We start from the raw sequence: 17,466 nt of genomic DNA on the forward strand, positions 1-17,466 counted from the left end.
ACGAGTCTGCATGTGCAAAGCATTGGGCTTGCATGCTCCCCCTTTCCCTATCCTCTTTCCAGTGTTACAGAATCCTTATGAGGAAAGATTGCAGCATTTGAGACTGTTTAGTTTAGAGAAAAGGTAAGAGAGAGAAATTTATAAAATTATGTATGCCATGGAGAAAGTGGATAGAGAACTCCCCCCCCCCCATAACACTAGAACTCATGGTCACCCAATGAAACTCAATGTTGGAATATTCATAACAGATAAAATGAAATATTTCTTCACACAGCACATAGTTAGACTATGGAACTCCCTCCCACAGGAGGCAGTGATGGCCACCGACCTAGATGGCTTTAAAAGAGTTTTGGACAAATTCATGGAGCAGAGGACTATCAATGGCTTCTAGCCATGATGCCTATGCTCTACCTCCACAGTTGAAGGAACCAATGCTCTTGAAAACAAATTGCTGGAGGGGAGAGTGCTCTCGTGCTTGAATCCATCTTGCTGGTTTCCCACAAACATCTGGTTGACCACTGGGAGAACAGGATGCTGGACTGGATGTGCCATTGACCTGATCCATCAGGCTCTTATATGCTTACGTTTTGTTTTAGACCATGATCCTTGGTTCAAATATAACAGTAAACTGGGATTCTGTAAAAGTGAAACTAAACTTAGCTGAAGTCACATTCCTAGCCATGCTGGAGGAAGAGGAGACAGGAGCTTGCACGCTCAGCATTTTGCTGGAGTTTAAGGCTCATCCACAGATCATGAATTATGGTTTAGCAATGCATTACATGCAAACATGACCATTGAGTTTGTATTGTAACTTGGAAGTATTCATAGTCCTTGTCTCCATTAGACAGATTTTGTATTGATGAATTTGGTGTTTGTGTTCTATGATTTTTGACTGTGAAAACAATATGGGTTGGTTTAATGGCTTTTTAATATTTTTATTGGCACTGTAAGCTGCCTAAAGTCTGTTGGTTGAGTAGAGTATAATGTAAATAAGAAATATTTAAGAGGGCATAATTATGAGGGTGTGGAAAATGTTCTCCCTTACTAAGCAATTGAATTAGGATACATAATTTGGTAGGATTTTAATGGGAAAGAGACTGTTACTAATATAATGTAATTAGCTCCAAGCTGTGTTGGCAAGCTGAACATTATTTTAGCAGTTCTTCAACAAGACTATTTTTTTCTCGTGTTCTTGACTTTGCTGTACCTCAGTTTTTCAGGCTCCTAAACTGGAAAGGCAAAACGTCAATATATTTACAAGTGGCTTGAGTGGAGAACTGAGAATGTTCCTTTTTGCACATCAGGAAGGATGTGGAAGTGAGATATTTCTCTAAAAATAACGTAGCTAGTCCTGCCATCATCACAAAGGCTGACTGTGAACATTGCCACAGTGCATAGTCACATTATACTAGTTTTCTGAATCTGGTTGTTATAACCTCATTTCCATAGTGGATTCAGATATTTTGCTGCTTCCTTGCAGTTATATAGTTAGTCAACATAGAGCTATATTGTACTTTCAAGGAGATTTGCCGTGGCTGGTTCTGAGCTAGATAATCTGGGTGCAAGGAGCAATGACACTATTCCCATGCGTGCACTAGAGTGTGATGTTGCCACTTTGTGTATGTTTTTCTTCGTACTGGGGAATGCTCTCTGCTTTATATTGCAATAACATCAGTGTGTGGGAAGAGAATCAATAGTGTGTGAACTCCACAATCAGGACCAACAGGACATAGGTGACTTCCCAAGGCAAGCATGAGCTTGTCCAGGGGACAATGGGGAATACAACAACAGCTGTACTTTAATTTTGTGTTATGCCATGCCCCCATGGCCACCATTTTGTGATAGTGCCCATAGCAGTTTCTCAAAATTCAAAATGTGTCCATTGGTTGAAATTGATTAGTAAATCCTGGTATTCAAAATACCAAACGAGCTGGGCCTATGATATGATTTGGTAGAAGGCAACTTTCATGCTCATCATGTTTTGCTTTTGATCCAATATATTTGTGCTGTGGTTGCTCTTAGTGGGTGATTATAGGAACTTTGATTACATTTGATAACACACAACTTTCTAGGACATATTTGAATACAAATGTGAAGTGACATTAAAAAAAATTCTACCACAGAAAGTACATTTTATAACCCTGTCACCCGACAGTACATTTTGTGTGCTGTCAAATATCTTAAACCCGAAGTATGTTAATTTTCATGCTAATTTTTAAAAAAGTACAGCAAATACATAAATACATTTTTTTTCTTGATGATTCAGAAAGGTCATGTTGCATACAGTGGTCAAAACAGCATCATTGAATATTACATGTATGGGAAACAATAGCTTTCACCATATCATTGCAGAAGTGTTTTATTTTTATTCAATAATCAATATAACTTAATTTTAAAAATATATCAGATGACATTGTAACATAAGAGGGTACAATCTTAACTATTCTCATGAATGTGTGATACCAAAATAAGCCCAATCGTTTGAAAAATAAGCAAAACAGGAGGTTTTTTCTAAAATGACGCAGAAATTTCATTGGCCTAAATCACGTGAAAATAGAAATCTTCAAAAAATTACCCGGCGCCCAATTTTGGACCAAAAAATCTTAAAAAAATAATTTGAGGTTATCTCATAGGTATCTACATATAAAAAGAAAATCTGAGTTGTGAGAGCACATGGCATCAGGTGATTTGGCGTGGAATGACCCACAAATAAGTAATACAATGGTAGGGAAATTGTCATGTGAAGATTAAAAATTTGGGTAGCTACATTCCAAACTGAATTTCTACTTGGTGTGTTTTTCTCTGGGTATTTATATAGTATGCAATATTAAAATAAATTTATTGTCCAAAGGCATGCTTTGGAACCCTTCTGGAACCCTTTCTAGTTATGCTTAATCAGTAGAATTAAATCACATCATCCTCTCAGCATTTACTGTTCTTAAGATGTTGACTTTTCACAGTTGTGCCCAGCAGTATTGTTTAGGTTCTGTATAACCATTTCACAAGACCAATGACCAAGAGTGATGTTAGGTAATAATCATTCTGGAACTTTCCAAGGTGTGTAATATTTGCCTGCTTGGCCTCAGTTTCATACTTTCTTGTCTAGGCTGATTCCTCATGGCTTGGTGGTGATAGTCATGTAGCTGAGTAAGTGGAGAGCTAGATTATACATATAGAAATTACTTGCATGTAGTATTTGATACTTGCTGGCTATATCTTAAATAAAATACTTTTAAATTTGTGGCAAGGGGAAATTGGTGGAATTGTTCACAATACTGTACAAGAAAAAGTAGTTCTGAGAGTCCACAGAGAGCCTTCCTGGCATTCTGTCTCTTTACTGCATTATTACCTGTATTATTATGTCCTGTTCATTGAAATACTAAAAAGTGCTAGTACATTAGAGGTATGCTAGGGGTGCTTAATGTTGGTATAATTTTTGTTATAGATCCTGGCTCTGCTGAACGTACAGCACAAAAAAGGAAGTTTCCAAGTCCTCCACACTCTTCCAATGGCCACTCCCCGGAGGACGCATCATCAAGCCCTATTAAAAAGAAAAAGAAACCTGGCTTATTGAACAGTAATAATAAAGAGCAGGTAATAGAAGTCGTGGATTTGATGCAGTGTTTTATATGAAACAATTGGAGATTACTAGGTGCTCTACTCTTTCCTTGGTCCAGTATCTGTACTTATGGTAATAGTTCTGCATTGGCTGTAGGGTCTACTGAAGATGGAGATTACTGTTTTATTTCTAGTTTCTACAGCAGCCAAGATTTATCTGAAACTAAGAAGTGAAGTCTAAATGAGTGCTATTTTTGTAAGTAAACAGAATTCTGGTTAAACAGGCTCTAATGTCAGTCAAATTTTCTTGCCCCTTATATTAAATAGACCTTCCCCCCCCCGTACTTTCAGGGTTTGACCAACCTAAACAAAGGGAATCATTTATTCTTTATTTATTTAAAATAATGAATTCACATGACATATGAAGAGGTCTACTGAATCAAGCCAAAAGCTTATCTAGTTCAGAATTTTACTTCCAGACATGGCCAACCAATGTTTCTCCATCACTTTGGGTCTGAAGCTCTGGTAGCCAGTCCTGCTCCTCTCTTCTCAGTTCCCACACTCAACAAAAGTATAGGTGCAGATCAAGGGAAATAATAGTACTACTCTATTCTGCGTTGGTCACCTGGAATACTGTGTCCACTTCTGGGCTCCACGTGTGCAGAGAAGGGGCAACCAAAATGATCAGGGATCTGGAAACTAAGCCTTATGAGGAGCACTTGAAGGAGCTGGGTATGTTTAGTGTGGAAAAGAGGAGACTGAGAGAAGATGTGATAGATGTGATACCTTAAAGGATGTCACATGGAAGAGGGAACAAGCTTGTTTTCTCCTGCTCTGGAGGGTAGGACTCAAAACAATGGCTTCAAGTTGTAAGAAAGGAGATTCCAACTAAACATTCGAAAAACCTTTCTGACAGTAAGAGATGTTTGGCAGTGGAACAGACTCTCACTAGAGGTGGTGGACTCTCCTTGCTTGGAGGTTTTTAAGCAGAGGTTGGATGGCCATCTGTCGTGGGTGCTTTAGCTGAGATTCCTGCAATGCAGGGGGTTGGACTAGATGACTCTTGGGTCCCTTCCAACTCTAAGATTCTATGGTTCTACGACTCCTATGCTAAGCATCACTTACTTGCTGCTTGCTGGGTGTTCTGCTGGCTTTTACCTTGGAGAAACCCAAGTAACTGAAGCGGATGAAAACAGCCTCATGTGGCTGTTGTTCAAGAACTCTGCAGATGGACTTAGGGCAGAGCAGCAATTAGCAATTTCAGTGGAACAGGCTATCGTGAGGAGGGGCTCTTATATTGCTCTGTCTACCATTTGCCCCACTCTGCTTGTTGCGCTCTTTATAACACATTAAATGGCAGTGTCTCCCAAAGTGTGCTTCTGCCAGCCCTAATGGCAACGGCCTCCCAAAGTGCCATTTTGTAAGTAAACAGAATTCTGGTTAAATAGACTCTAATGTCAGTCAAATTTTCTTGCCCCTTATATTGAATAGACCCCCCTCCCTCCATACTTCCAGGGTTTGACCAACCTAAACAAAGGGAATCGTTTATTCTTTATTTATTTAAAATAATGAATTCACATAACGTATGAAGATGTCTAATGAACCAAGCCAAAAGCTTATCTAGTTCAGCATCTTACTTCCAGACATGGCCAACCAGTGTTTTTCGTTACTTTGGGCCTGAAGCTCTGGTAGCCAGTGCTGCTCCTCTCTTCTCAGTTCCCACACTCAACAAAAGTATAGGTGCAGATCAAGGGAAATAATAGTACCACTCTATTCTGCGTTGGCCAGACCACACCTGGAATACTGCACCCTTCATGGGTGCCTTGCCAGCAGGCTACTTAGCTCTTTTGCAAGTAAACTGGGCAGGGCTGGGAAGTTCTGGAGCTGTATGTTTTGAGAGAAATACAATGCTGGAGTGCTAAAGTGCTGCTGATCATTCATTTGCTGAAATGTCCTACTCAGAAAGTGTTTTGTCTGTGATGGCAAAATACCTTCTACATTGCTACTCCAGTTGCTACTTTTGTATCTGTATTGCTAAAATGAAACAACAAATGCACCACTAACAACTAATGCTACTTAGTAAATAAATATAGCAAGAGAATATCCAAGAGATAATTTTAGATTGCTGATATTTAGATTGCTAAATAGTTCCAGGGAAACTAGGAAATTTTTCTACATTATCATGCTCTATTGATCACTATGTAAGCACACTAAAAGCAACTTTTTCCTAGTAATAATGATTTCAAGTAAATGAGTCAAAGCCCAGGTATACTTAAGCAAATGTAATATTTATGCATTTTATTTGTATACCACACTTCAACCAAAGTTCTCAGAATACATAGAGAATATCTATTACAGATTAATCCTAACCGGCTAATCATTGGATGCTTACTGTGTTAAACAGTTTCTCCATGCCTTGGAGAAACTCCATGTTTAGCTGTGGTATTAGTTTCTCTGATGCTGTAGCATTTCTTGAAAAATGGTATTTCCTAATGCAGATTTCCTATTTTCTGCATACTCATCTCCTAGTCTGTCTTCTATTAATAGAAAATAATTAGGGCATCATGTGGCGCTGCCCAAATTTTTGAGGTGGCAATTGAAGACAATGAGTATGTGGTTGCTATATTTGTATGATTGCAATAATCATCTTCTTGTGATTGTAGTATTCATAATGTAACTACAACCACTAAAGCACTTTCAGATTAAGTATAACTAAGCAGTGATTATTTCTGGTAGGCTAAGCAACCACAACAAAAAGTGAACAAAGCATTCTTGGAAAATACTGTAAAATTCTTCATACATTTTACAGTAAAAAAGAAAGATCTACGTTTGAATTTTTGCAGTAATTCTACAAAGCACTAATCTTGCTTAAATAACAGCAGTGCTATTGTTCTTTTGAAGCAACTGCAAAGTCATTCTAAACTATCAGTACCACATTTGTCATTTTTAGTATTCTAGTTTTTGATACAGTAAGAACTGAAACTAAGTCTTCCTATCCTGAAGCTGCTGAGAGAGAACATAACCAAATGTCTCTTTTGGTATTTCTGATACATGTGTTCCTTCTCTATTTCTATGGGAGTAAATCAGGGGAGTGTAACATTTTTGGTATTGACATATAGTTGGTGACACACTATTTGTTGGCACACTTCTCAATGTAAAAATTAATACTGTAAGTGGGAACAGCAGCAGTAGCAATTTGGATATGGTAATCTTAACGTGTTACCTATAGTGTTGAAGTAGGATTTGTAATGGGAAGTCTCAAACAGCAATGTAGTTAGGACTATTTATGTATTAAATATTTCTATCTTACTTTTCTATGGATCATGCCTAAGGCAGCTGCCAACAACTGGTACAAAAACATGAGTAAAACTATCTTATATTTTAGAACTAAATACATTAAAGAAGTGGAATAAAATATAATGAAAGAGCAGAACAAATAATGACAATAACATGCCAGAGAGAATGGAAAGGAGAGTAAAAGCTGTATTGTTATTAGCATGCTGATGGTACAACATTTAAATCTCCAAACAGCCTCGCCCAGTGATTTTGTGCAGATGTTGAAAAGCTTAGATGACAAGATGTAACACTCTGAGTTACCATAGCCTAATTGCAAGCAGTAATTTTCAGCATTGTGTTCTGGAACAGACCCTTCAGGAAAGACTGGAGCCACTATTAAAACAATGTCCCCAAGACCCATCCTGGCCAGGCTATGCAAATGGATACCGTGTCTGATTCTATCAGAAGCAACTGAATGGATGTAGAAAATCTACCTCATCCAGGAAAACCTGGAGTTGATAAGTCTTCACATGCTCAGTCAGCTTAACCAGGAATGGAATGTTGGAGACTGGCTAGAAATGATCAATGAGAGTTTTTTCCAAGAAAAGTTTTACTACCACTTCCTTAAGACCATATTGGACCATGCAAGAAAGACATTTACCACTCTTCTGACCTACTTGGCTAGTTTTTATCTGGCAATCTTAATAAATTGTATGTGGTAGGCCCTAGCCTTCAAAGAATCAGGTTCTACAAAATGAAAAATATCCATAACAGTTAGGTAAGCAGTTATTTAGAGGTGCATCTTGCAGTACACACTAAGCCTGCAGCATCTAAGTTGGAGCAGGTCCAAGCAACTTTTAACTGAAGTGTCTCAGGTGTCACCTAGTGGTCATAACTGTTACTAACATATTGCAGCAAAAAGAAAAAAGACACATTTAGTTATGTTACTGTTTCTAGAATTGAATTAATATTGATAGAGCATCTCTAGTGTTACAGCTATTTTCAAGTTGCTGTGAAAATAAGGAAAGGAACCTTTTTTGAGCTGAAAAGTTTGTGCAGCAAGTTGTCCAACAGGATGTGAAATCCAGGATGATTACTGTCCTAGATTGCAAGCAACATATTTCATGCCTTCATAGAACTCTATAAACTTCATCTCCAGCAGCAGCCAAATAATTGTTTGAACTTCAGAGTCACTGATTTCTATATGAAGCAATAGTTACTTCCAAGAACTACTGATTTCCCAGTGGCAAACTGAACTTCAGTTTTTGATTGAATACTGTAAATGAGTTTGAGGTTGCAGTATTGTTCAGTTGTGTAACATTTAAAAATATATAAAGAAGGCTAAAATTGTATAGAGTAGCCTTTCTCAACCATGTTGATGTTGTTGGACTACAACTCTCATCATCCCTAGCTAGCAGGATCAGTGGTCAGGGATGATGAGAATTGTAGCCCAACAGCATCTGAGAACTGAAGGTTGAGAGAGGCTGGTAATAGAGAGTTCAAAGACTGAAACTATATAAGAGTTTTAAGTTTCTCCTTGGGTCTGTTTATTTGGTTTTCTAACTTTGGAAATATTGGGAATGTCAGGTCTCAAGTGTGGTCTTTTTGTTTTGCTGAAGGTGTTCCTTGGAGGCTCAAGGAATGTGAATGAGGAGCACTCTCAGGACAAATCTCGTCTGCGCTAAAGAATTGCTCCTAATTGGAGCAGTGGGGCCACTTTAGTTTTAGTAATAATGTTTGGCATTTGCCCTCTGTCTTTGCTTATTTTGTCCATCAGTGTTGTGTATTCATTATCCTTTTGACACACTACTGCAGTTTATGTTGCAGCATATTTTATGATACCTACTGGACCACATTTAGAATTGTACACTAGGAAATGATGATAGGTTGGGTCATATTAGTGACCTCTTTTCACATTGACATGCCTTATTGTAGTAACTAGATTAGAATGTATGTTTGATGCATTTTGGTGTGAACAGAACAGCTAGCCGCCCAGAGTGGCTGGGGAAACCCAGCCAGATGGGCGGGGTATTATTATTATTATTATTATTATTATTATTATTATTATTATTATAACATATTTTGAACACATGCTGCTGGAACTGCAGATGTGTTGGAATCATGTGTTTCTTTGGAGTTGACATGGGTTTAGCTATTTTAAGTGCTTTTTATTCCTGCAGGATTACTTTCTTTGCAAAGATATTAAAGGCAGAAAAAGTAAAAAATTAATTTCTATTGTGAACAAACATGTCCTGTTTCTTTGGGGCTTTTATTGAATGTGCTTATATACAAAATGGCTAAAGACCAAAATATGCTTTGCTTTGAAGCCAACTTCCACTGTTAATTAATTTAGAATCAATGTTTTCTGAAGTGATAGCTGAGCAACTATTGAGTTGACCCAGTTGTCTTTTAAAAATATGTTAATGGTTTTGAGCAAGAAGGACTAGCATTGGAAGGGTAAAGGGTCAACATATATTTAAAGCATTTTATCTGAGCTGAAAGGCCTCCCTAAACTTCTGGAAGCTAAATGACAAAGAAGTCTGCCCTCAGACTTGTAATCTAAAAGAAAAGCCATGTAAAGGGAAATAAGCTAACACAAGCATATATTTTTAAAGGTACAAAGTTCTAGTAACAACAAATTTGAATAGAAGCAGAGCAGGAAGATATTCTTTTCTCCATCTCTCGCTTGGCTAGCCTGATGGAATGGCACATTTATTTCCAGACAGATACTTGAGAGGTATACAGTGGTACCTTGGTTAGCATACATTTTGGATTAGAAACACGTCAAACCCGGAAGTGCATGTCCCAGTTTGCAACCTTTTTTGGGAATACAACCCATCTTTTTTGGATTACGAACAATGTTTTGTTTTTTTTGAGGCCCCATTGGCAAAAGCGCACCTTGGGTTACAACCTGTTTTGGTTTACAAACGGACGTCCGGAACGGATTATGGTTGTAAACCAAGGTACCACTGTATGTCCTCTCCCTTCCCCTTCTAATTTTTTCACAAATGTGCACATGGTTTACTACTGTCCTGCACCTTCCTGTTCAAACATTCACACATTTAAAGCACATGAAATGTCGGGAAGTTTATGTTTATATAACTATTGATTGTATAAATACAAATAAGTTAAATTCGGATTTTTCTGGTGAAGGTTGTCCGATAGAGTCATCTGCCCCATAAATATAGTTAATTATGCCTATCTATGTACCATTGCAGCTAATGCAAGTTTCTTTCCCAATGCAAGTATCGGATGTGGTGTAGGGTGTCTGATATATTTCTGGACAATGGGTTGATTCTCCCCTCAACCCACCCATGGTATTTGCTTAAAAAACACACACAAGTATACAGTTACTAACTGCATCTAGTTTGGTCCTAATTAAAGTACATTAAAGTACATCTAAGTTGAGACAACTGTACTTGCCTGAGGGAGATATATGTTGCTCTGGTTTCAAATGCTTATTATGTACTGAATGAGAGAAGTCATCTGAATTAATATTAGGTGGGCTGTATCAAATGCTGGTGGGGGCTGGTTGGTCATGTTTGATCATCATATTTATTTTAAAATACAAATTTGTTTTGAAACCAAACCTGTCTTTCTTGCCTACATTTCAGTCAGAACTAAGACATGGTCCGTTTTACTATATGAAGCAGCCACTCACCACAGACCCTGTTGATGTTGTACCGCAGGATGGACGGAATGATTTCTATTGCTGGGTTTGTCATCGGGAAGGCCAAGTCCTCTGCTGTGAACTCTGCCCTCGGGTTTATCATGCTAAGTGTCTGAAACTGACAGCGGAGCCAGAGGGGGATTGGTTTTGCCCAGAATGTGAGGTTAGTCTATCTGAGGTGAATATGTGTCTCATTGCTACTGGTTTTCACCTCTCAGAACCATGTTTTTTTCTTTCCAGTGTGACTTCCTGGTCACTTTTTGGAAAGGCAAAGAAGGAATGCAAAGTTGCATCCAAAATAAGGCTTTTGCCAATATTTACCATTTTGTTTGTTTTTCTTTGATTAATGTTTCTCCCCATCCTTATCACCTACATCCTCTTTGTTCATTGTGTCTTGTACCACTGTATGGGGATGGCAGGGGCATTTGTGTCCATTTGCGCCTCCTGAGCGACACTTAGCTTGTTGTGGTGAAAGCAGTGTACGTATGATATCTTCCTCGCATCACTTTGGTGTGTGCAAGGCCAGTTGTATGATTCCTTTCTGCCTTATTCTTTCCCTGCTGGGAAGGATTAGCCTTCCCTACCTGTTTTCTGCATTCAGATACTTACTGAGGCAATATAAAAAAAACTTCACAGGGAAGCAGGTTCCAGACCACTAGCATGAAGTATGAATGGGGATTTAGTCATTGCCTCTGAGATTAGTAGTATAAAGAGCAAAGAAGAAAAAAACTTGGCAAAGTAATACTGTACAGGATAGATACCAGCAATCATTCTAGGTATGGCAAGACTGCTAGCCTTGCACACCAACAGGTAGATGCCTCAGTATAATGAAAAATGGTACAGTTCATTTAGAAAGAGTGTAATTATAGTCTTCTACATTTGGAAGCATTTTCAGTTTTATTTGTTAGGGGGAAAATAGAGGACCTAAATAGGTTATATGGAGTGATTATTGCCACTCACACAGATTCCATTATCCTCTATGGCACCATGATTCTTTCCTGTTAACCACGATTCTCTGGTTCACAATCTTCCTTCCTGTCCAAGACAAGTGGTGCAAAATCCTAAACTCCTTGGGCATAATGTTGGAAATAAGGAAGATTTGGGCAAGTGCCCAGCCACATTTAAGTTCAGGATGCATAATTCAGTAGCATTTGGGGGGGGGGTCAGTCAGAAACTGCCAGCAAAGCCAGCCTGTCTTCATCCTCCCCCATCCCCACGTGAATCTTTTTAGGGTACCATTTCTGAACCAATAGGACATTTTCATGAACACAGGACTGTTGCAATATTCATTGCACCACTTAAGGGAAAATTAATTTAATGCCACATGTCTGCATGTGGCAATAAACTTCATGATCCACAATAATGAAGGGGTGATGGGGTGCTCATCTGCACACATTTTGCAATTTTTTCAGTATTTTCAATCTTTACTTTTAGAAAATTACTGTAGCGGAATGCATAGAAACACAGAGTAAAGCTATGACAATGCTCACTATTGAACAGCTATCCTACTTGCTCAAGTTTGCACTACAGAAAATGAAACAGCCAGGGGTAAGAATAATATGTGTTACTATTTCACTCCACTGGATATTGTCGTTCAGCCTTTAGATTTCTGAATACATGTAAAGCTCCCCAGAATTGTCTTACCCTATCTAATGTATAGTGGAAAAAATTGGTTTCCTGCCACCATGGGAGGAGGGGGGGGGGAGGGAGAAGGCATTTACTATTAAGACCAACAGACTGCCATCTATAATTTCATGGCAGATGTTTGTTCACAAGATGTTGGTTTATGTCTAACTTGCACAATCATCTTTGAACAAATCTTTAGCCAATTATATAAAAGAGTTTAGATGATTTGATATCTATAAATTTAAAAGAGTAAAAACAATAGTTCTGAAGTGAAAGGCAAGCTTTCTTTGTTTTAGATTATTTATCTCTCTGTCATAGCATGTAAAATTTTAAAGGTGGTATTCCCCTATTCCCCCATTTCTCTCACTGGAGGCACTTAGTTGTATCCAACTGAGTTATGTTCAGAGTATATCCATTGAAATCAATGGGCTTAAGTTAGTCTATTGATTTCAGTGGTCTGTTCAGAGCATGATTGAATTGGATGCAACCCGATGGTTCTAAAATATCCTTGCCAAGTTTTTACGAGGACTTGTACTACTGTTGCTTTTGCTTCTGCTAAATAATATTAGATAATGTGTCATCAGCCTGTTTGGGCAATTTTTTACTTTGACAAAAGTTTTAATTGATTCGTTGAAACCAGTTTTAATGCAATAAATGTTGCAGTCCTGACTCTCTATTTTTGCTTTTATTTAAACAGACAGAGCCATTTCAAAAGCCAGTTTCACTTGATCAGCATCCAGATTATGCAGAATACATATTTCATCCAATGGACCTTTGTACATTAGAAAAGGTTGGTTGATAGCAAGGAGAAAAATCCTATTTAATTCTACTAGATTGTTGTTACTGTGCTCATAACTATATGTATTGTCTCATTCTAAAATCCACGCAGTTTTCTCTTTAGATGATGAGCAAGCTTGCCCAATAGCTATACTGGAAATATTGGCCTTTAATATCCTTTGTGCTAGTATTATTATTATTGTTATTATTATTTTACCCACCCTTAACCACAAGGTCCCAGGACAGGTTATAGCAATTTAAAACATTAATATTAAAACACAATATTAAAAACAGCTTAAAACAACTTAAAATTAAAAAAATAAGGTGGGTGTTGGTCTTGCTGCTGTGCTAACTTCTCTATTATTTTATCTCTTTGTTGTCAGTAACTATTTTCTTTTAGAACCACAACAAACCTGTTTCCCCCTCTTTTTATATGGGTGAAAATTTTCATCACAATAATTTTTTTAAGAGTTTATTTTGCCCCCATCTTACTGGGGTTTCCTTCTTTGTGTTACAACTTTTATCCTGTATTATATGTATACCATTTAGAGGTTTAGTGAATAAACGATATATAAATCCGTTTAAATAAATATATCCAGATATAACTATTATTTCCCACAGCCTATAAGAGCCATGCTCTTTCTAGATGTATTCTCGCATGACAGCAAACCATGATTAATGGTTTGCTATGAATGCACAGATAGCTCTTCCTTCACCCTGCCTTGCTAGTATTTGAGTGAAACAACCACAATTTTTGTCTTAGTATTTATGTCTGAACCAGGGGCTGTGGTTTGTTTCACTCCCAACAGCTATGATTGATAAGCCAAGAAAAAAACTTTGCTTCAGATTGTGGTTTTGTTTGGGGGTTGCAATTGTTCCACTCCAATTTGTAGGTAATGCCAATCCAGGCACTGTGGTTCTTGCTCCCATTCTCTAGTAAGGAGGAGTGAAGCAGGAGTGAACAGCTTGTCCATGGTGAACTGTTGTCATTATTTGTTTGTTTGTTTGTTTGTTTGTTTATCCATGTTAACCATGGCTTACTGTGACACATGGACACAACTTCTGTTTCTCCCATATCTGTCATGTGCCTCAACAGTTACAAACTATTAAGGTTAATTTGATGGAATTTAGGAGAATATGGCAGATTCTGGAAACAGGCATAAACGGCCCCGTTGTAGATGAATTTTCTCTATTTTTAAAATGGCTGCAAACTGCACTAGAATGTCCAGTTTACAAAATGTTGACAATTTTGAGGATGGCTTTCTTAACTATTAATACCAATTTTATTGCCAACATTTTAAAAATTGTGATCCTACTCCACCAATATTTTGTTGAGCTGTCTTTTACCTGATTTTGTATATGAAACAGAAATTACCTTAGCAGCATTGTTTTGAGTATCTTGGGACTTCTAAAACTCTTAGTCATAGTATGCTATTTTGATATGCAAATAAATTACATTTGTGTCAAATCAGGGCAAAGTTGATTATGTCAGCTAAGTTCTTGACTATGAACAAACTAAAACACTTTTGACAGTAATCTCACTTTTGGTAAAATCTAGGCACAGCTTTTCATTAATATGTATGGAATAAAATGTGAACTTAGTTTCTGGATTTTCAAATTCCAACACATTTTTTTATATTTTATTTTGCAGAATGTTAAAAAGAAGATGTATGGATGCACAGAAGCTTTTTTGGCTGATGCCAAATGGATTTTGCACAATTGCATTATTTACAATGGAGGTAAGTATGTGTAAGATGATAAACTGTATCATTTGATCATGAGGCCACATTATGGTAATGCCACAACAAATGGCAGGCGAAGCATCTATAAATAAGAACTTGAAATCTAAATAAGTTGAGGGATTTAAACTTCAAGAAAGAAGATATTTCTAGTTGATTTTTTCATACTGGCATGACTTAAAATATATGTTAAGTTGGTTTGCTTTGTATGAGGCTAAGTTAAAAAATGTGGTTCTGAAATGCAGAATGCTAACACTAAAAGGGACTTCTATCCAATAATTACTATTTAAAGAGAGGATTCTTTCCAAAATGTTGTGGCCATGTTATGCCTGGGTTCAGGAAAGGATGAAAGCCTTATTTTTGCAAACCGTTCTTTGTTCTGTTAGTTTTCAATATACCAATAATTTCCCTTTAATAAATATTTTGAATACCAACCAATAGAAATATTTATTATAGATTGTAGTACAAATAACATGTCTTTACAATGGAGATTTTATTAGACATCTCTGCTTATCTGTTTCCTCAGGAAATCACAAATTAACACAAACAGCAAAAGTCATAATCAAAATCTGTGAGCATGAGGTATGTATTACCTAGTTAGTTTTCATACTGTATACATATTTTCACAGTAGTAAGTTCCAATGAGACTTGCTCTCACTTTAATCAGGATTGCAGCCTTAGTATGCTTAGTATGCTTAAATTTCAGAATTCACAGACTGGCAGAATGTATTATTCTCTGCAGTAGAAAATTATGAATGACTGCTCTTCTTACTCTGGATTCCTTCTAATAGAACAGTTGGAATAATTAAAATTGAATAACACACTCCCAACTCCTACAGTAGCTGATGTTTCTCTTTACAGATGAATGAAATCGAAGTATGTCCAGAATGTTATTTAGCTGCTTGCCAAAAACGAGAGAATTGGTTTTGTGAGCCTTGTGTAAGTAAAATCTTTTTTTTAAGTCCACACTTAATCCAGTTTAAGTTTGGAGTTATTCTTTTGCTTCTTACTTTAAATCTGTAAGTGACCTAGAGAAATCTACTTTAGTTTATAAGTGTGCATTTTAAAGCTACATTTGATGTGTAAATCCAAAAGTTGAATTTGTTCATGGTCCTCCTCCTCCTCCTTGGCAGACCCAAGCACTCCAGCCTTTTGTGAAAAACAGGAATTTTGCTAAAACATCCAGTCCTTAAAATCAGTCTTCAGTTTTGCACTTGAGTTCAGTTTTAATTTATGTGAATTAAATGTCAAATATATGGTTTGATTGTCAATGTGCAAACTACTTCAACAGGTAACAGAAACTTAATGTAGTGGCCAAGAGTACAAGCACAGTTCAAATTCTCAGCCACTGTCTCTTGTAGGGACTTCGGTAAGCAAGCAACCGAGAATCAAAAACAGCCATAAAGAAAAAGTTTTTGGGTTCCTAACAAATTTTGAGATAGGGCATTTCTTTCAGTACATATCTGCTTTGGTGAACTGAAAGAAATTTCCCCAAGCAGTCCTATTAAGAAGCATTGAAAGAAATTCATTTGTTAAATATGTTTTCTTGAAATGCATTGGGAAACCTAATCATCTTTCCCATTTTAACACCTTGACAAGCCCCTGTTCTCCGTCTCTTTAATTCTCCTGCCCTCTAATATGCAATACATGGATAATGGAAAAGCCTACTTTAAATGACTGTTGTAATAGAGACTGAAGTAAAGGCCTCAGTTCTGCGTCACATAGTCTGAAATAAATAATGGTTCACTGTACCCTCATTCTCATGTAACTCAAGCCAAACCTTGACTTAGCACAAACAAGTAGGCTCCTGAAACAGAGATCATACCTGCTTTACTCCTCTCCAGTCATTTTGCTGTTGTCCGGAGCTAAGCCATCGCTTTGCTCGGCATCTTGTCTGAATTCAGGCTTGTGGTTTAATGCTCTCCATACAAACCATGAGCGTTGTTCGTCTTGTTTTCATGGAGATTCAGCAAACCCCATTCCAAGCAACTTCCAGAAGTGATGCAAAACTTTCAATGTTGGGTGAGTTTTGCTAGCTATAGAAATAAAATAATTTCTAGGGCAAGCCTTCTGAATTCCCCTCACTACCACCACAAACAGGACTGAGATTTCAAGGAAAGGCAAGACAAGCTTTTCTCTTCATAACATACAAAGAATGGGAAAACTTAAAACTGTTCAATTATCTGGACAAACACTACCCTTTCTGCATAAGGAAGCTACATTGCAATATCTGAAATATGCAATCCATATCTTATCTTAAAGTATTGTCTTGCATGCCAATAATTAGAAAGTACTACATGTCTTTAAATAGTTTCTCACTGTGTGGTTTCTGTGCCCTTTCCTCTAGAGCAATCCACACCCGTTGGTCTGGGCTAAGCTCAAAGGTTTTCCATTCTGGCCTGCTAAAGCACTGAGGGATAAAGACGGTCAAGTTGATGCTCGTTTCTTTGGTCAGCATGACAGGTGGGAGTTCAGTCAAAAGGTGGTTGAATGGTTCAATGACTCTTCTTTTTTAAATATATATCTATTACCACACAGTGGTTGCTATTGCATAGTTCACATGTTATTATTCTGCTTTGTAGTGCTTCATATTAGTAGCATGTATAGTACATTCCATTTCCCCATTAATTATCATATTTTTATGTCTCATACCAACTGGTTGCCACCATGGCAATGTAAGCTTACTAAACATATTTTGAATATGTAAAGTTAATCAAGATGTTGTTTTTGTATACACAACATTGAGGCAATGTTTTACTCCAGTAGCATTTACTCTCTGGGACATTATAAAGCCTATGCTAAATTTTGTGGCGGGGTAAC

General features: G+C 37.3%; 1 protein-coding gene across 14 annotated transcripts in view; it reads left to right on the forward strand.

Moving 5' to 3' along the window:
- ZMYND8 (zinc finger MYND-type containing 8) overlaps positions 1 to 17,466 on the forward strand; it is an 84,204-nt gene that overhangs the window by 42,199 nt on the left and 24,539 nt on the right. For 8 of the 14 annotated variants that reach the window (XR_014157883.1, XM_081867526.1, XM_081867528.1 and 5 more), the window contains 8 exons: positions 3,446 to 3,594; positions 10,449 to 10,682; positions 11,939 to 12,052; positions 12,828 to 12,920; positions 14,559 to 14,646; positions 15,173 to 15,228; positions 15,508 to 15,585; positions 16,994 to 17,109. Coding sequence is in view for 13 of the 14 variants with exons in the window: in XM_081867526.1 (XP_081723652.1) it covers positions 3,446 to 3,594; positions 10,449 to 10,682; positions 11,939 to 12,052; positions 12,828 to 12,920; positions 14,559 to 14,646; positions 15,173 to 15,228; positions 15,508 to 15,585; positions 16,994 to 17,109 (928 nt within the window). In the remaining variant the exon portion in view is untranslated. Of the gene's footprint in view, positions 1 to 3,445; positions 3,595 to 10,448; positions 10,683 to 11,938; positions 12,053 to 12,827; positions 12,921 to 14,558; positions 14,647 to 15,172; positions 15,229 to 15,507; positions 15,586 to 16,993; positions 17,129 to 17,466 lie in introns of all 14 variants that reach the window. The other 6 variants (XM_081867523.1, XM_081867527.1, XM_081867520.1 and 3 more) reach the window with 4 other exon arrangements.

Source organism: Podarcis erhardii, assembly GCF_964252035.2.
Source record: "Podarcis erhardii genome assembly, chromosome: 6".
In the NCBI taxonomy this organism is placed as follows: Eukaryota; Metazoa; Chordata; class Lepidosauria; order Squamata; family Lacertidae; genus Podarcis; species Podarcis erhardii.